The sequence below is a fragment of the Notamacropus eugenii genome, chromosome 3 (assembly GCF_028372415.1).
Source record: "Notamacropus eugenii isolate mMacEug1 chromosome 3, mMacEug1.pri_v2, whole genome shotgun sequence".
NCBI classification, from domain to species: Eukaryota; Metazoa; Chordata; class Mammalia; order Diprotodontia; family Macropodidae; genus Notamacropus; species Notamacropus eugenii.
Genome location: NC_092874.1, coordinates 183,587,297 through 183,607,539, shown reverse-complemented (window position 1 = coordinate 183,607,539; position 20,243 = coordinate 183,587,297). Strand labels below are relative to the sequence as shown.

At 34.5% G+C, this 20,243-nt stretch overlaps 1 protein-coding gene across 18 annotated transcripts in view; it reads right to left on the bottom strand.

Annotated features, from left to right (window-relative positions):
• C2CD5 (C2 calcium dependent domain containing 5) overlaps positions 1-20,243 on the bottom strand; it is a 110,291-nt gene that overhangs the window by 26,699 nt on the left and 63,349 nt on the right. For all 18 annotated transcript variants that reach the window (XM_072653518.1, XM_072653519.1, XM_072653520.1 and 15 more), the window contains 9 exons: positions 19,488-19,674; positions 17,789-17,953; positions 14,234-14,374; positions 10,925-10,988; positions 8,898-8,959; positions 8,597-8,695; positions 5,498-5,587; positions 1,559-1,646; positions 208-294 (listed from right to left, as the gene is read on the bottom strand). In XM_072653518.1, coding sequence (XP_072509619.1) covers positions 208-294; positions 1,559-1,646; positions 5,498-5,587; positions 8,597-8,695; positions 8,898-8,959; positions 10,925-10,988; positions 14,234-14,374; positions 17,789-17,953; positions 19,488-19,674 — 983 coding nt within the window. The remainder of the gene's footprint in view (positions 1-207; positions 295-1,558; positions 1,647-5,497; positions 5,588-8,596; positions 8,696-8,897; positions 8,960-10,924; positions 10,989-14,233; positions 14,375-17,788; positions 17,954-19,487; positions 19,675-20,243) is intronic.

Below are 20,243 nucleotides of genomic sequence, written 5' to 3'. Positions count from 1 at the left end.
TTAAAAATTAGATTTACAATCTATAATCCAAATATTTAAGAAATATGAATGGAAGGTAATTTTTTTTTGCTTTTAAGAATTTGGAAAAAAACAATGAATAAAAATTAATGACTATATTCTAACCTCAGAATCATTAATTCATCTAAAATGCGGAAGCAAGTAGAGAGAACTGAAAGGCAAGTTTTAATTTTATTTTTCTTAACCAACCTTTAGCTGGTGAAAAAGGGTGAGAAGCAAGTGAATCTGTGCAAAGTTCCAGTGGAAACTGTAGAAGTTCTTCGTTGTCCGTAGAGGCTTGGAGAGAGAAAAGCATTTGACTTATTAATACTGTACTATTAGTGAGCAGTCAATCAACAAACTCATAAAGTGTCAGGCACTACACTACATATAAAGGTACTGGTTAAATACGAACAAAATAAAACAAGGAGCTTATGTGGTAAGGGGGAGACAACATGTACAACTCTCATCATATAACTAACCTCATTTTTGTGGCTAACCTCCTTAAGAAAGCCATCTACAATAGGTGCTTTTGCTTCCTGTTCTCTCATTCTCTTAACTCTTTGCAGTCAGGCTTCTGACCTCATCATTCAATTGAAAATTCTCTCTTCAAAGTTACTAACGATTTCTTAATTGCCAACTGGCAAATTTAAGTTTAATTTAGCCTTTTCTCATTCTTCACTGTTTTTTTCAACCTCTCTGCTGGTCTTTGACACTATCAGTCACTCTCTTCTCCTGATACTCGCTTCTCTCCAGGTTTTCAAAAAACTGACTTAGCTGGGTTCTCCCCCTTCCTTCCTAACAATTCTTTCTCAATTTCCTTGGCTGGATCTTTATCTAAAACACACCTCCTAATCATGGAGGACCCACAAAACTCTGTCCTGGGAAAATCCTTTTCTTCTTCTATACTATTTTATTTGGTGATCTCATGATCTCCCATGTTGTCAGATGACTATTTATCCAGTCCCAACTTCTCTACTGACCTCCAGGATATCACACCTCCAAATGACTATCAGATATCTTGAATTGCATGGCCAGAGAACATCTTAAACTCAACAATGGATAAAGAGTCAACTTCAAAGCCAAGAAAACCTGAGCTCCAGTTCTACCTCTGACACATACTAGCCATGTAACCCTGGACAATTCATTTAATCTCTTGAGTGTAAGCTGCAGAAAAGGGGAGAATTTGAAGAGGGAGCTTCTTCAACTGGGAGTTTCTTGTACCAATAAAATCAAATCCTTAATCCTCCTATTTTAAGATTAATCCTAAGCAAAATCTGATAAGGTCAAATCCCCCCATCCTCCTCTCTACGCAACTGCACTCTAAAATATAAATAAAAATGTTTTTAATTATCCACATTACTGCTGAGAAACTCTGGAACAGACAATTAACCGTTAACTACCTAGAGAGTGAATAAAAAAGATTAAAGTTATGCTTTAATTCTAATTCTAACTCTTAGAATGATCCAAACAAGTTAACTACTTCATCTATTTGTCTTCTAATATTTATCACTAAATAGTACATTTCTTCTAAGCAAATCCTTATCCTTCAAATGCTTACCTCTTTGTAATGACTTTTCCACATGAGTTTTTGTGGTTTGTACAGCTTGATGTTTGTCAAATGTTATTGCAACTGCTGTGACAGTGACCTGAAATGATAAGAGCAATATCAGTGTCAGTATCAACTAATTAAACATTCATTAAACACTTATTAAATAACAAACTGTGCTAGGTACAGAAGCAACAAAAATGAAAAACAGAGCATGACTTTACAGAGTGTATGGAATCACAGGGAAGATGTGCAAAGTAAACAAATGGGCTATCAAACAAAAGAGAATGCAACAGAGGCAAAGGTGAGATGGAGGAGAGCCAGGCAGTCTTAGGGGGCTTTGGAGGAGACATCACTTTCTGTGAGATAAATGATGGAATGTTTCTTCTGAAAAGAAAGTCGTATTCTAGCTATATCTTGGAGGAAGAACTTCAACAAACAGGAATGAACAATATTTTAGATGGGGGTAACTAGATAAAACAATGGATAGAGCACTGGGCTTGGAATCATGAAGACTCATCTTCATGAGTTCAATCTGGCCTTAGATACTTACTAACTGTGTGATCCTGGGCAAGTAACTTAACCGTCTTTGCCTCATCAGGTTCCTCACCTGTAAAATATGCTAGAGAATGCTATGACAAACCACTCCCATATCTTTGCCAAGAAAACCCCAAACAGGGTCATGAAGAGTGAAACACAACTGAACAACCACAAAAAATATGCCAGATAAAATGGAGAGTCTGTGTGAAAGCAGGAGAGGGAAGATCTAGAACAAGAATGAGTACTCTTCTTTGACTAGAATAGAGAATAAATGAAAAAAAAAGGAGTGAAAACCAGAATAACTGCCTGGAGGCAGTCTATGGAAGTGTCTATATTTTATCCCATAGGTAAGAAGTCACCTGAGGTTTCTGGGCAAATACTTTGGAATGTCTATAAAAGATCAACTAGAAAGAGGTATTGTGGAAATCAAAGCGACTCCCTTGACAAAAGCCCAACTTGAATACATCACTGTGCTGAGGGGAAAATATTCTAAGGCATGGGGGAGAAAAATCCATGACTATTCAGTGTTGGAGAGCTATGAAACATCATGGAAAATGAGAGGGGGTTTCTCAGGCTCAGGGAAAAGTAAGTGCTCCAATTTAAAAAAGCTGGAAAAGAACAGATCCTGCCAACTATAAGTGAGTATAAGTGACAATTAGTGCCTAACAAAACTTTAAAATATATTAACAAAAGGATGATTAGTGAACATCGAGAAAAGGTAGCAGTAATAAAAGAGAACTGGTCTCATCAAAAACAGGCTAAGACAAACAAATTTCTTATTTTTAGACAGGATTACTAGACTAGTATATAAGGAGAAGGCTAAAGACACAGCGTCATATTCAGTTCAGTGAATGACATTTTAGAAGTACATAAGAACCTAAGGGGCAATCTGATGAAGATGAAAAAAGATAGGGAAGGGATTCAAGACCAGGCCATATATTAGACATAATTTGCCTAGATTTTTCACAGTATTTGACCAAGTCTGCGATGCTGTTCTTGTCAACAAGATGGAGAGGTGGGGATGAGACAATAATACATACATATAAGTATATATATATATACACACACACACACACACACACATATGTAGTTAGAGCTAATCCCAGTTGAACAGCTGGATAAAAAGAATGATTATTAATGGTTTAATGTCAATCTGGAAGATAATATAATCTCTACTGGAATGCCCTATGCATCTCTGTCTAGTACTGGACAGTTTAACATTTTTATCACCTACATGGATAAAAGACACAGTGGTATGCTTCTGTAGTTTGCAGAAAACAACCCATCTGGATTAAAGAGTGAGAATACAAAAATATTTTAATGGCATAGAAAATTGGACCAAAATTCAATGGTGATAAAATTAACGTCTTAACCTTGGGTTCAAAAAATCAACTTCAGAAGTACAAGATTGGGGAATCTTGGCCAGTCAGCAGCTTCTCTGAAAAACTTTAAAGGTTTTAGTAGACTATAAGCTTAATAAATTTATTATGACAGAGACAATCAAAATAGCTAATGTGCTCTTGGATTACATTATTTTTCTGATGGGACTAATGATTCCACTGGTGTAGGGAACTTCTAGTAAGAAAACTATGTTTATTAATGCAGATGGCCACCTTCTTTGCAACTTACTTATGCTGTGTTTAGAGACAGATATAATCTTGGACTTGGGTAGTCTTGATCAGACCACATCTAAATTATTGTGTTGAGTTTATGAAGCACATTCTTAAATTGGACAGCATCCACTAGTGGACAAAAAAGTTGGTGAAAGGTTTCATGGTAACACAATTTGAGAACTAACTGAAGGAACTAGAGATGTTTAGGCCAGAGAAGAAAAGATTTAGGAGGCACATGGCAAACATTTTCAAATATCTGAAAGACTATCACACAGGAAACGTAAAGACTAGACTTTTTAATCTTGGCTTTGAAGGAATATCTGAAAGTGGAATTGCATACCTCAGTAAGTAGTGGGTTCCCCTACATTAGAGGTCTGGAAAAAGAAAGCTGGATGGTTACTTGTCAGATATACAGTAAAAGAGATTTTTGTTTAAGTATAGGTTGAACTAGATGGACTATGGATTCTCTTTATGACTTAAGAAATTCTGTAGTTCTGGAGGTGACCCTCACTGGCTTATTAAAGGTTATACCAAGAAAATACAAATCCTAGTGAGTTAGAAATATTTCAAGTCATATCAATCAACATTTTTGTTGGTGCTGAGTCGTTTCAGTCACGCCCAACTCTTCAAGACCTCATTTGGGGTTTTCGTCACAAAGATACTGGAATGGTTTGTCATTTACTTCTCCAGCTCATTTTATAGGTAAGGAATTGAGGTCAGTTCTTGCAGTTACCCCCACTGTACCACTTACTGTTCCACAACTGACATACTGAATCTGTTGTTAGATGATTATTAACTTATTATGTAAAAGCAAACAGGCATATGGTCATTTGGTGATGAATTATTTGGTCATGGCAATTCATGAACAACAACAAAAAATGCAGGAGCAAAGGATTCTGGTGTGAAAGACAATAATTTTTAACTTATGGTTCTTACTCATCTAAAAAGGTCAATGACAAAGGTGTAGGAGGCCAGTGACATAAGGAAAATCCTTATGCAGATGTGGAAGATCCAGAAGTTGTACACTGTCCATATTTTAAGATTTGTTTTCAATGTATTTGTCAGTTATTCAGATTTTTTCTCTTTTCTTTTTTTTGGTTTTTAAAATTATGATTAATTATACGTGATAACTCTTTAGGAGGGGAACAGGGAACAATCTTGGGGAAAATATGATGATGTAAAAAAATAAAAGATACCAATAAAAATGTATATAAAACAAAAAGAAGAAAAAATGCATAAAAACTAAGTTTTTTAAAATATATAAAAAATGGACAATATAATTCTAAACAACATTGGAGCAAATATATAAACTAACAAAATATGTAAATTTATCACTGACTGACCTAATTTAGTCAACAAACTATATAAATTTATATATTGGGACTGATATGGTCAAAGTACAATCTAGATTTACAAATCCAGATGTTCCATAGGAAATTTCAGAAACTAAATCCTCCATGGGAAAAGAGGCACGCAAAATCTCATCAAATAGTAATTGTATAATTTGATATAACAGAATCTCTCTAGCATACACACCACTGGGTGACAAAGATGACTGAAGTCCAAGTAAATGTAATTTCACTATATTCACAAAACAATCATATTTAATTAAAATATGGTCAAAAAAAATTTGAGATAGAAGTTAGTCTCTACTACACACACACACACACACACGGAGGAGAAAATGGTGAATCACTTCCAAGAAAAATTGCCAAGAAAACCCTATACTACCTCATAAAGAGTTTATATATATATATACATGGGGATATTTTAAATAAATTTGCTGAATGTTAATTACCTGAATTAATTCATCTTCAGGAAGAGATACTGTAAAATTGACATGGCAAAGGCAGCAGGGTATCATAGAACGAAGTTTAAAATACAGGCTCTATCAAATTTAAAAAAAAATCAATTACTTTTTATTTTATCTATATTTCTATAAAATGTGTTTCATGAATTTACATTTTATTCTGGACAGTGGAAAAATTAAAAGATTAAAGCCTAGCCTTTAATTAAGTGAATTTTTAAAATGATAACACAATTTTAACCTGAAAAAATTAAAAGCACATTTATTTATATTTATGAATTTGCCAGTAAGTCTACTAAAAATGTGAAGACTAAAGAAGTGCATATATCTATTATGAGTTTAAAGCAGCTTAATATTTCTAATTATCCTACCTCTACATTATATTATGAAGTATAGACAGACTGATTTTATCATCAGAATTATCTAATAGTTAAATATCAAAACTGAAAACCACAGAATAACAATCAATTTTTTGAGCCATAAAGAAGATTTAAGATCACCTAGCCTAACATACTAATTTTACAGATGGAGAAACTGAAGCCAAAAACGGCAAGACAAAAACCCAAATCTAAAAAAGTTAAAAACTTACTCCTGTAATTTGTTATCATGACTATGACTATTCTAAAATTTTTCCTGTCATCCAACTCCCAATAGCATATGTACAATACTTAGAGCATATATCTTCCTCCACTCCTCAAAACTAATCTATATGATCAGCTACTCACTTCCTACTTCTTGAATGTTTCTCATCTTATATCCTTTACTCCACAATACTTATACCTTTGGTCCCAAACCTTCATATGTTCTCAATTTCTACCTCTTTACTGGCTCTTTTCCATCTACCTACAAATAGCATGAAGTCTACCATATCCCAAATAAAAACATAACCTCCTTGTTTGTGACACAGACCAATTCGGCAGTCATTCTGGTGAAGTCTGATCCTTTTCTCAGAATCAAGAATTTAAATGCATAAAATAAAATACAAAGTATGACAAGTGAAACCAACTTTTAAAAAAATTTTCAAAAACAAATTCAACCCTTTATAAAGACACACCAAAAAATTTGAGCCCACCTAATATAGCCTTTACTTGAAAGAATCTCCTCTGCAACATTATCAAAAACTTATCATCCAACCTTCTCCTGCAGAACTCTAGTGAGGTAGAAACCACTATAACAATTGAGGCAGGTGATTCTACTTCTAAGAAGATTTTACTTAAATGGAACCTAACTCTGACTTTCTACAACTTCTACTCACTGCTTTGAGATCAAGGAGAATAAGTCTAATCCCGTTCCCATATGAGAGCTCATCATACACTTCGGGATAGCTATCATGTCCCCCATAAGACTTTTTCTCTTTCCAACGAAACCTTCTCAGTTCCTTCACATCACAGTCTTGACTCTCCTCACTGTCCTAGTTGCCTTATTCAAGATGGTCTCCATTTTATCAATGTCCTTCCTAAAATACAGTACCAAAAATGAACACAATAATCCAGACATGGGGGTGTGGCCAGAACAGAGGACCACAGGATTTTCTCCCTCCCATGTTCTGCAAGCTATGCCTCTCCAAGAAGCCTAACATTACATATTGTTGGTTTCCATGTAGCACTGAGGACTTGAGTTACCAGCTACCTAGATTACAGACTAACCATAACTCTTTCTACAAACCATCTTTCACACTGCTATTACAGTTATCTTTCTCATTCCTTGATCTGATTGTGTCACTTCTCTGTTCCCAATCTTTCAATGACTCCCAAATGGAAACAAAGTTCAAACTCTTTAGATGATCATTTAAGTTTGTCAGCCATCTGGATCCATCCTTATTTCAAAGCACACCTTTCCACACACTTTACGTTCCAGTCAAACTAGACTGTTTGCTATTCACTATGTATCTCTGTATTTTTCCACTACCATGCCTTGATTCACAATGCTCTCTAAACCAGTAATACATTCTCCCATGATTTTTCACTCCAAATGTTCAACTCCTTTTGAAATCCAACTCAAAAGTCACTTCTCTCAGGAAGCCTTCTCCAATGCCCCAAATAAGTAATAATCTTTCTTATCCTTAAACTTCACGATGCCATTTTTGTACCTTTCTCATGTACTTTTCTTGTATTATTTTTAATCATGTTACTGTATAGTTATATCCTCCAACAAAACTATAAGCTCTATGAGGCCAAGGACCTTGTCTTATATCTAAGCTAGGTACCTTACCCAGAACTGCACAGAGCACATACTTAATAAATACTCTCATTTATTAATATTTTATAAGACAAACTATGAGATAGTAAAAAACTTGAAGTCAGGAAAGACCTGACTTAAAAATCCCACCTCTTCAAATACCTACTAGTTATGTAACCACAGACAAGCCATTTAACTTCACTGTTACCTCAGTTTCCTATAAAGAGGAGATGATATCTAAACTACCCAGCTTACCAGATCGTGGAAAGGATTATAAAGAGAAAGTAAATTATATTGGAAATGTTTAATTTGAACATTCCCTCCATCAATGCAGAGCATAACCAACCTACACCTTCTCATTCTATTTGATTTTTATCCATACTCACCTATATATCCTCCACAAACCCATAAGCCAAGATGCTGGAAGCCTTCCACTGGGAATAATACATTTCCTAGTGTAGTTCAGAGGCTGTCCATCATCTCTCCCTACATAAACAACCCAACTCCTTTTCTGGTCATGCACATGTGTTTCTCCATTGCTGTACTATTCTACTGTTCTGTAATTCAGTAACCCACAATATAAATGTCTGTTATTAAATTTGCTGAATTGACTTCTGTACAATTCCACTTTCTAAGACTGCCAAACAATTATTATACCAAACAATTCAGAGAAATTTTAACATCTGTTTTCCAGTCTCATGCTTTGTACAGTTTCTAAATATCTAGAGCAGGATTTTAAATATCAAATCAGAGGGCCTGAGTTCAAATCTCTTTTATGCTACTTAACTGTAACTTGTGTGATGTTTGGAAAGTCACTGAGCTTCTGGGACTCAGTTAAAAACCTTTGTAAGGCCCCCACTCTGCTCTAAATACTTTAAGCCCAGGATATAATCAGTAAAAAAAATTTCCTACCTTGAGCAAATTTTCACAGAGATCGTTGAAGTTCTTATTGAGTGTCTGATTTGTCAAGTTAATGTTGCTTAATCTGGATACTCTTACTGAAGTGAACATCTAAATAGAAGAAATAAAAGCATGTTTAAATTTAAATATGTTAACAACCTATAGAAAATGAAATGGTAACAAATGATGATATGTTCAAAGAAGAAAATTTTTAAATGACAGTTATTTTATTCATATCTAATGCATATAGAATAGAGTCCTGTCATCACTCATGTGACCTACTTTAAAGAATTAGGAAGTCTGAAAGCTTTACCTGTATTTCAGATGTCCAATTATTGATGCCAGGCATAATTTCTGTATTGCAGCTATAAAAGCCTGCCACAAAAAAATTGGAATAAGATATAAAATACACTGCATTTTTGTTCATGTTGAAGTGTAGCACATTTTGAAAATTATAGAATGGGAATTTTAAAATTTCTATTCTCATTCTCTAATTCAAATACTAAATTGGTTTAGCAATAGATCAGTACTTATCCACTCCACCTACAAACTTCCTTGTTTCTGTTGAGGGCAGTACCATTGTTTTCATTACTCAGGTTCACAAGCTCAGAAACATCCACAAATTTTCATATCTAATAAGGTGGATTCCATATCCACAACATACTTTAACTAAATGCTCACAAACAACCATGCCAAGCTATGGCCCTTATTATGTCTTACCTGGACTATTCTAAGAGCTTTCTAATTAGTCTCCTTGCCTCATATGTCTACCTTTTCCAATCAGTTCTCCACACAACTGCCAAACTCACATTCTTAAAACAAAAGTCTATGTCACTTTCTCTTGCTCAATTGTGTTCAGTAGCTACCTCTCACTGCTAGGACACAATATGCAGGTCTCTATTTGACATATAAAACTTTTCAACTTCTAAGTCCAGTCAGGATGCCAGGTTTATTACTCACTCCACAATTTCAATTACTCTACAATCCAACCAACTGTCCCATCTCCCATTTCCCACACCTTTGCAAAGGTTGTGTCCCTCTTATTTGACTACTCTACTTTCTCACTTCCACCTCCTAGGAGCCATAAGTCTCTTCAAAACTCAGTTGAAGGGCCACCTCCTGGATTAAGCATTTCTTTACCCCTTCATATCTAGTACTACTCACCCATAAACAAATTACTTCTTACATACTGGGCTATTTTCCCCAATGGAATGTAAGCTCTGTAAGAAGCTTTCAATATTCTCTTTGTATGCCCACCCCTAGCACAGTGACTGACCAAGAGCAGGTACTTAATTCATGTCTGCTGAATTGAAACTGCAACTTCCACCCAATTCTCCCCTCTGGAGCCAAGAAAAACAACTGTACTACCTCTCCCATATGACAACTCTACAAATACTTAAAAACAGGCATAAGCCCCCTGTCCCCAAATCTTTCTTGCAAAAATCCATAAGCTTTATAAAACTATGCTATTTATTCCTTTTCTGTTTTTTCTCCAAAGCTTAACAACAGGCTCAGTGAGGAGTTGTTTGTTCAGCACATGCTTGTTGCTAGATTCCTTGCAAACAAAAGTAAAGAAGGTAAACAGTTATCTCAAAGAACAGATTGTAAATATCATTTTATTTGAAAGGCTGGTAAAAAAAAAGTATTTCTTAGTACTGAGTAACATGACACAACATACTAAAGAACAAAGGGGCAAAATGTTATTAATGTATTCTTTCAAAGATGGAAAATATTTGCTAAACAGCATCCAATCAAGTTTTCTGTAAACAGCTGGAACTCAACAAATGTTTGTTGACTAAAACAATCGTATCTCTTTGGCCACAAATTAAAGATGCTATATATTACACGTATTTGAATCTTTGGGAATATTTATTATTCTAACACTGTGGTCCACTAGGCAATGTTTATACCCTCTTTTCCCTACATATTTTACCATGATTACCAAATTTCTCATCATAGTATCACAAAAATTCATCCAGAAGGACTTACCTAGTCCAACTCCTTCATTTTATAGGTACAGCCCAAATGATGTTGCAACAATAATATGATTAGGATGTTACGAATTATCTTCACCATAATATCTCCCTAATCTTCCTTTAGGTTCATTAGCCAACTGTCTGAGACTGACCCGGCTCAGCATTCCCTCTCATAACCCAGTGTCATCCTGATGAATTAGACTCTACCTGGGAGTTCTGAGAATAGAATTCAAAAGGTCCTGACAGGCCATCTAATCTAACTACTAGAATCAATTTATCAATATAAACATTATGAAATGAAGCACAAAAAAAACCAAGGAAATACTTTAAAATCAAAAATACAAAAGTAAGATTTTTTTTTTACCTGAAGGTGGAGGGACATCTGTAAGTAAAGAATGCACATCTTCCATGGCATCTGTGTCATCAATCTTAAAATAATTTATAAATCAGGTTAAAATAACAAATAATACATAATAATTAAGTGCAAAATAAAACCTCAAAGTTCTCTTAAATGCTGAAAAACAGAGAATTTCCTCATGAAATGATCATTTTTTTTCTTCCAGGTAAGACTTCTGCTTAGAAACAGAGGGGGTTATATATGTGGTTGGAAAGAGATGCAACCAGCTTGTGAAAGAATCCTACAGGAAATGGAGTAGCCATAGACAATTAGGAAGGCAAGTGGTAAAGTCAGACCTGTGTTTCAACAAGACTAGGCTGGCAGCTGAATGATGAGTTGGATGATTTGGAGAACAGAAAAAAGACAAAAGGGTTAACAGAATGAGAAGGTCTAGATGAGTTCTAACACATTCTATCAAAGAGAAGTACTCACATCAACAATATCACAGAATCACAGTACTTCAGAGGCCTTCTACTTCACCTCATACTTTAAAAAAATCCCTTCAACAACATACCTCATAAATGGTGATTTAGCTTTTCCCTAAAGAAGGGAAACCTTTTCTTTTCCAAAGTAACCCACTCCACTTTAAAATAGCTCTAATTATTACAAAGTTTTCCCTGACATCACATCTAGGTGTCTCTTCAAAACTTCCATCCATTGTTCCTCTTTCTATCTTTTGAAGGCAGGCAGAACAAGTTTTATTCCTCTTTTATACAGTAGGCTTATGATCCTTCCCTCAAAGTGATCTATTTTCTCTCTCCTCAGGCAGTCTGTTAATACACCCCAAGAGACAATATCAATTTTATTTCTACCCTGTTAATCTTGACCCAAATGCTAGCCATTGTTTTTTCTCTGTTCCTGAAATTTCTCATGTGAAAAAACTTTTTCTCTCCCCATCTAATTATTGTACTTCTGATTAAGATTTTTGCATTACAGCAATCTAACTGTCAAGCAAAGGCAGATCTGAGAAAGCTAATATCATATCACAATAAAAGGTATAAAGCACACCATGAATAAATTTAACCTCATTTAGAAGTTCTGCAGGAACTGACTAGACCCACAGAATGTTAAACACACATGACACATAGTTGATTTGTTGTACCTATTTGCCATGAGTGTTATCTACAACAGCTACAAATAAGAATGATGGGGAGCCAAAGAATGTTGATAAAAGTATGAAGATCAAGGGAAAGTTTTCAGTTATCTACAAAGAATTCATGGTGTTTCCATAAGTATGAAATATAAGTTCTATATGTACAAAGCATAAGTTGGTCACTCTCCCAGAGAAACAGGTACACCAATGTAATGGAATATTATTTTGTGGCAAGAAATAATGATCATGAATAAGAAAAACATGGAAAGACTTAAGAACTGATGAAAAGTGAAATAAGCAGAATAAGGGAAATAATATTCACAATGACTACAGTGAAAATGGAAAAAACAAAAATCACTGTAATTATAATGCCCAAAACTATCCCAAAGAAATGAGTAAATACGCCTCCTTCCCTCCTTTATAGAAGTAGAGGATTGTGGATTCAGAACACTGCATATATTGTCAGATTCATATACATCAGGCACTAAGTGCTTTATAATATTATCTCCCTTGATCTTCACAACAACTCTGAGAGGTAGCCTACATTAAAAGAGGCATAGTGTCTAGAACAAGAGAAGTGATACTCTAACCTGATTAATCTTTACCTGGTACCACATTTTAGGCAAGAAACTAATAAGATAGAGTAGCCAGAGCAGAGACCAGGATCATGCCATGTATGAGTGGTTGAGGGAATTAGAAATGTTTAACCACTGGGGAACTTCGACAAGAAAAGATATTTTTTTTTGAATGGGGAGGGCTGTCTTCAAATATTTAAAAAGCTATTGAGAAATTGGAATCAAATCTTCTCTGCTTGGTTTCAGAGGGTAGAAGTATGTGCAAATAAGTAGAAGGCTAAAGAAAGGCAGATTTCAACTTGACGTAATGAAAAATTTCTTTAAAATCAAATGGACCCCAAAATACAGTGAGCTTCCTCAAGAAGTTCTGGATTCCCTCTCAATAGACATCTTCAAAAAAAGCTGGATGATTTGTTGCGGATGTTGTAGTGGCAATTCATATTTAAAAAAAAAAGTTGGGCTAAATAACCTCTGTGGTCCCTTCTAATGTTGAAATTTTATGATTCTGGGAACTAGGAGCAATGAGAAGAAAGTACAGAGTCAGATTTAGGGTATAAATAAACGAAATAGCATTTTAGGTGCTTACCATATGCAAAGAACTGTCCTAAGTGCTGGGAACACAAAGAGAAAGACTGTTCCTGCTGTCAAAAACTCATCTACCAGGGGAAGGTATCATATACAGGAGGGTTCAGCTAAAAGTTGTATGGAAAGGCACAGTGATCCTTAGGTTACAGTGGCAAGACAGATGATAATGTATTTTCAGTGTAATTTCCTTTAACAAAATCATATCAATTTTTTATATTCAACCATGTGACAGTGGCCAAGGATTCTGGCATAGAGAATTTTCTTTTCCTGGTCTTCAGTAGGTATGGCTGCTGAGGAGGGAGGGGTTGTAGCAACTGCAGAGACAGTGGTTCAAGTTGCATCTCCTGACAAGGAGTTACTTCCCTGGATAATGCCTCCTGGTGGGGAAGGAAAGAACTGAAATAGGCAGAGAGGACAAAAGGGTGGATATGAGGAAAAACTTCCTAACAATTATATCAGCCCCAAAGTACAATGAAGAGCCTAGAGAAGTAGTGGAGTCTACTCCATTCCCCCTGAAAGTTTTCATGCAGCTGTTAGACCATTTGTTGGTGATTTTGCAGAAAGGAGTCCTGTTCATATAAAAACTGGATTTTATGACCTCAGAAGTACTTTCTATCTCTAGTTTTGTGACTCAGTGACACAGAGTTTTACAATACAACTCTCCAATGATTACATTTAGCTTAAAAAACTCAGCTTCCTATTTTGACTTCCTATTTTCAGCTTTACAAAAACAAACCTAAACACCTGGGATATTTCAACTTGCTATTAATTGAAGCATCTGGTTTTATAGCACCATTAACATATTCAGTCATTTCGTAACTGTAGCACAAAAAGGTCCACTCATGACTTCAATAATTTCTTTCCAGTATTACCAAAATATAAACTGTTATACTGTCTTAGTACTTTAAACATACTTTTTAATATAAAACTACTAGTGTTTTTTACCTCCATTTAGAAAACAATGAAAATAATTTGGACTTTTTTCTCTCAGATGTTTTAAAAATCATAGCAAAGCAGGAATACCTCTAGTACAAAGGCATCTTTTTTTCCATGTGAGAGATCCAATTCTATAACTTCATCAGAACTTTCTGACTGAGATCTAAACAGTCTTGAACGCTGCCGAGGCTCTGGAATGGGAGATCCTATTATCTCTTCAGGTATTTCCTGAAATACAGAACATGTTACGTCATATAATTTTCCATTTTCAATAGCAAAGAAAATTAAAGAAAATGGACAGAAATATTCCAATCAGAAAAGTTCTCCTTTGAGAATTTTCTTCATTCTTCATTAGTGATAAACATCTCCAAAGTAGAAGCCTAATAAATCCTCTCTGCTGGTAAAATTTAAGTGATAAATCTCCACACTAATTAACTATGCCTGGTTTGTCTCAGAATATTGTGCTCATTTCAATTCAATAAATGTTTATCAAAAATCTATTCTGGGAGAGACACACTAGATAAAAATGAGGACATGAATGCCTTAGTTTTTTTCTATGTTACATGGCCATAAAAAATACCTGCAACCTCTTCATCTGGCCTGTAAATGCTATGGGGCACAAGACAGACCAAGAAAAGAGATTAAGTATATTCCTATGAATCTATCATTACTACTGGAAAAAATTAAAGACAAAGGATGTGGTACAAGTTATAGGGTCTGAAAGGTCACTTACACATACATACACACACACATATTTGTAGATATATATACACACATATATACAGATATATGAAGAATATACAGATATAAAAATCATTTGAGCAGTAAATTTTACAATTAATTACCAGTGTATATATCTTATGATAATTTATCTGGCAGCATTATTTGTTAGGAATGCATGGCAGCAACTATCTATGAAACGATTTGAAATCTGATATACTCTAACCTAATTTAGAATGGCTGTTCTCCAGAATTAAGAGAACAATTTATACAATAATTATTATCCAACATGACAGCCAAACATTAGCTAGGTTATCAATTAGAAATTGATAAGCAACACTGTACTAAGTATGCTACTGTGACGAAATACATAAATTTATTTTACAATGTCATATTTGATAAACTAACAGGTCCTCATTTCTAAAATGAAAAACAAATAAAAGATATTTCTAATTAATTTTAATCACACATACTAATGACTAAGACATAAAAAATTCAAATAAATCATTAAGATTGATAAAAGAGGAAATAAGACCCTAATTTATTAATGTTCTAACTCCACAGCCCAATGTGCTTGTATATATGCACATTCCAGAATGTGGAATTCCAATATGTTGGAAGTAGAAGGATACACAGAATACAGAATCTAGGTCCAGGGATAGGGAACCCATGGCCTTGAGGCCACATGTTGCCCACTAGATCCTCAGCCTTTTGAATGAGTTACAGAAAAAAATCCTTTTATTACAGGAATTTCTTCTGTGAAGTTTAGATTCAATCAAAGGGCTGCACTTGAGGGCCTAGAGGACCACATACGGCCTCAAAGCCACAAGTTCCCCACCCCTGGTCTAGTCTAACATTTTACAGATAAATAGAATGAGCCCCAAAGCAGCTGACTTGTCTTGGTAGAAGAGAGATAGGAATACCTAAATACATCTGTACAAAACTAAGAAATATGGCTTGCATATTAATAACATCTAGTTAATATAACAGAATGGAAGAGAACTAGAATAGGTAAATACTTTCATTTGCCCAGAGGGCAAAATATTACTGTATATAGATGTCAATACTGATACTTAATTTAAAGGGCCTTCATATTATGACCTTCAAAAATACCTGTAGAGTTTAATAAACTTAATGGACTAATATGTCTACACTACCTAGCTTTCAAGTTGGAACTGTTCCAGAAAAAATACATACCAAGTGTCCAAATTACCTAGACTATATGTATATAAAGATATGTTCAACAAAAAGATATGTTCTATTTCCCTGTTGTGACTTTTCTTAAAATCAGGTAAATATTTGCGCTCTCAAGATTAAAAATATAAAATGTGAAAGCAAAGAACTGGAAATTAAAGGGATGCTCATTAATTTGGGAATGGCTAAACAGATTGTGATATGTGATTGTGATGGAATAATACTGAGCTGTCAGAAATGAGGAGCACATTGATTTTAGAAAAACATGGAAAGACTTGCATGAAATAACAATGAGAGAAATGAGCAGAGTCGAGAGAACATTGTATACAGTAATCCACCTCCTGAGAAAGAAAACTGATAAACAGAAGTATGCCTGGTATGTTGTGTTGTCAAAGGATTTGCAGTTTTGTAGCCCTTTGAGCATAGTTCCAAATTGCTCTCCAGAACAGTTTGATCAGTTCACAATTTCACCAACAACGCATTAGTGTTCCAATTTTCCCACATTTCCAACATTTATCATTTTCGTGTTCTGTCATGTTAGCCAATCTGATAAGTTTGACATGGTACCTCAGAGTTGTTTTGATTTACATTTCTCTAATTAATTGTGATTTAGAGCATTTTTCGTATGACTATAGATAGCTTTAATTTCTTCCTCTCAAATAAGTCTGTTCATATCTTTTGACCATTTGTCAATTGGGGAATGACTTGTATTCTTATAAATTCAGTTCTGTTTCAGAAACGAGACCTTTCTCAAGACAATGGCTATAAAAATTGTTTCCCAGATTTCTGCTTCTCTTCTGATCTTGGTTTCATTGGCTTTGTTTGTGCAAAACCTTTGCAATTTAATGTCATCAAAATCATCCATTTTGCATTTCATAATATTCTTTATATCTTATTTGGTCATAAATTATTCCCTTCTCCATAGATCTGACAGGTAAACTATTCCTTGCTCTCCTAGTTTGCTTATAGTATCAGTCTTTATATCTAAATCATGTACCATCTTGACTTTATCTTGGTATAGAATGTAAGATGTTGGTCTATGCCTAGTTTCTGCCATACTATTTTTCAGTTTTCCCAGCAGTTTTTGTGAAGTATTGAGTTCTTATCCCAGAAGCCAGAGCGTCTGGATTTATCAAACAGTAGATTACTATAGTCACTGACCATTGTGTCTTGCGTAGCTCACCAATTCCACTGATCCACCACTCTATTACCAAGTAGTTTTGATGATTATTGCTTTATAATACAATTTAAGATCTAGTATAGCTACACCACCTTCTCATGAATTTCTTTTCATTAATCCCCTTGATATTCTGGACCTTTTGTTCTTCCAGATGAATTTCGTTACTTTTTTTTCTAGTTCTATAACTTTCACCATCTGTTTTATTAAATAAAGATTAATATATGACCACTATGGATCCAGAGCTGAGGACACATCTATATCTTTTGCAAACCTGGTGAGAAATGTGAGTTAGAATTAGATGGAATAGATTCAATACATGATAATGAAAGAAGGAAATGGAATCCAAGTACTTTTTCTTCCTCCAAATCAACAGTACATCAATCTTAAGTAGTAAATTTCAGGAAGCAAGCAGAATTATGATCTTTATAGTCAAAAGCTATAATGTGTGTGTATAACTTCATTTTATGTAGATATATCTAAGGTAAAATAAGGCAGAAACATAGGTAAGTATAAAAAGCTAAAATAGTTTCATTACAGATTTTACTTACAGGAGGATTGATTTCATAGAGCTCTTTGTTCTTAGCTATTGTATCATTTATCTTTTTTTGCATATGAGATATATGTTGTTCATATGAACCATCATTTGGTGTCTTCCCAGCGATCTGGATACCACCAGGGGTTGGTAAAGCTGTTAAATATACACCTGTGGCAGACTTGGGGAAAAATGGGCAGAAAAAGATAGAATCTCCCTTTAACAACAGCAAAGTAAAAAAGAATGTTTCTGGCCCTCTGATATGTCCCAAGTAAGAAGGGGTCAATTAATTTACACAAACACTATATTAAAATTTCAGTTTAAAAAATTAAGCCTACATCAGGCTAACACTGTAGTTGGTTACAAGAAGGAATTAAAAAAAACCCACCCACAATACTTCTGTATTCCTCACAATACCTAGATACAGTTTCCTTAAGGACCTATCTAGTTATGATAAGAATTATGCATATATAAAACAATTAAGAGAGCAGTACAAAGCAAATTATTTAAATACCAACATGTGATGATATATGGCAAAATAAGGACATCAGGAGGAAGAAAGCAGAAAACAGACAATTTCATATTGCTTTTGAAGGATAAAACAAAATCCTTTTTTCCTCCAAATATTTCTAATTATCTAATAATTTTAACGTAAACTCAATTAGCCTTTATTAATTATTATAAACATCTAGGACACAATTAAAATACACAACAAATTTTCTTTATGTACAGCAAGGCAAAATCTTATTATTCAGGCTTTATGTGTATTAACTACCAATATCTCTACCTGATTTGATATACTGAACTTTGAATTTACAGTATGAAACAAGTTTGGTATTCATTAACTGAGGATGTACAGTTAAAGAACTGTTTGATAACTTCTCTAAAATGAAAATTGCTATAAGATGCAACTAGTAATAGGAAACCTGAGTAGAAGATGTGTAACCACAGTCTTATTGGGGACCATTTTTGGGATTTAAGAGACCAACTTTTCTCTGACACTCAGTTTTAACTGTGATAAAAGGCCAGTTGAGCCTGCCAGCAACAGACTTTATTCTTCACTGACATCTTCATTATAAAACATCATTTTATAATAGGAGCCAATGGGGGGAGAAAAGGAAATGGATATATACTATCTAATTTTCAATTTCTCACATTTCACTGAGTTAATAGACTAGACCTACTTCACTATACCTTCTACTTCATAACACCTTCAGAGGTGTCCCTGAAGTATATATGTTTCATCAAGTCCAGTTATCTACCTAAGAAATTACGATGCCCTACTTATTAAATCTTTTTTAAATCTTATTAAATCATTTTTTCTAATAAAAATATAAAAAATAAAGCATTTAATCAAATTTTATGATGAAGAAACATCCATGAGAAGGCTAACCAAAATAACTGACTATCCAAGATGATGAGCTCCAAATAGTAAAGTGTCATAAACATGGCCTTGCTATGGTTATAGCCAGGTGGCCACAATGGGCTGAGTATAAGAGAAGTCTTAACTGTGGAGTGCTGGGGGGCCCTACGATACTTGCAAATACTAATTCTGAAACTTAAGATTCAGTTTGAATTATCCCTAGATATTGGCACAATAGTTTATGGACTTATTTCACTACACAGATCTAAATACAAAGGACTTGACCTACTACCCGAACAGAATCCACTACAACTATAGAAGTCACAAAATATTCAAATAAATTTAAACTTACTGCTAAGCCCATCAACATATTTTCACCCACTGTAATCTGAATCCTTAGTCCAAATAAAGCATTCATTCCTTTGAGTTTTAGCTTATTCATTAACTGAGTATGCACTTCATATTCCATAAACGGCAACAAATTGCTGATAGCAGTAGCATTTGCTTCTGCTTGAGCTTTCTTTTTTAAGCGACATAACCTGTCAAAAAAAGAATAATTACTTAACATTGCTTTCTTCAACAAAGTTACAGTAGAATCTCAGAAAAAAATGTTGCATTTTTATTAATCAATTCAAGAAATATGAAATTCCTACTATGTGTAAGTTAGTTTGATGTACTTGAGATACAAAGATAAATTAAGAAATAATCTAGAGCTCACAATCTAACAGGAAAGAAAAGACCTCCACAAACCTGACTTTCTTCCCTTCAAAATCTTAACCGTAGAGTTAACCAGTTCAACTTCACACTGTCCTCTACTTCTTGAGTCCCATGCCCCATGTCATACTGCTGCCATTCCTTACCAAACTCCAACCCCATATTCCTCTCAAAACTCCACTGCTCCTATTCAGTTGATGCTCCTATTGTTCAGTAGTCTGCTCCTGTTCAATTGCTGATAAATGCCAAGGGGGAAAAATCACACAATCAGGTGACTGATCCCTACAAATTTATGTTACAGGCCCTCAATGCTGTACTCTAATCCTTTTCCTCTTCCCTGAATGACCTTCTAACTCCCCTCCAAACAGCAGACCCCTTCTCAAGCCACCTACAC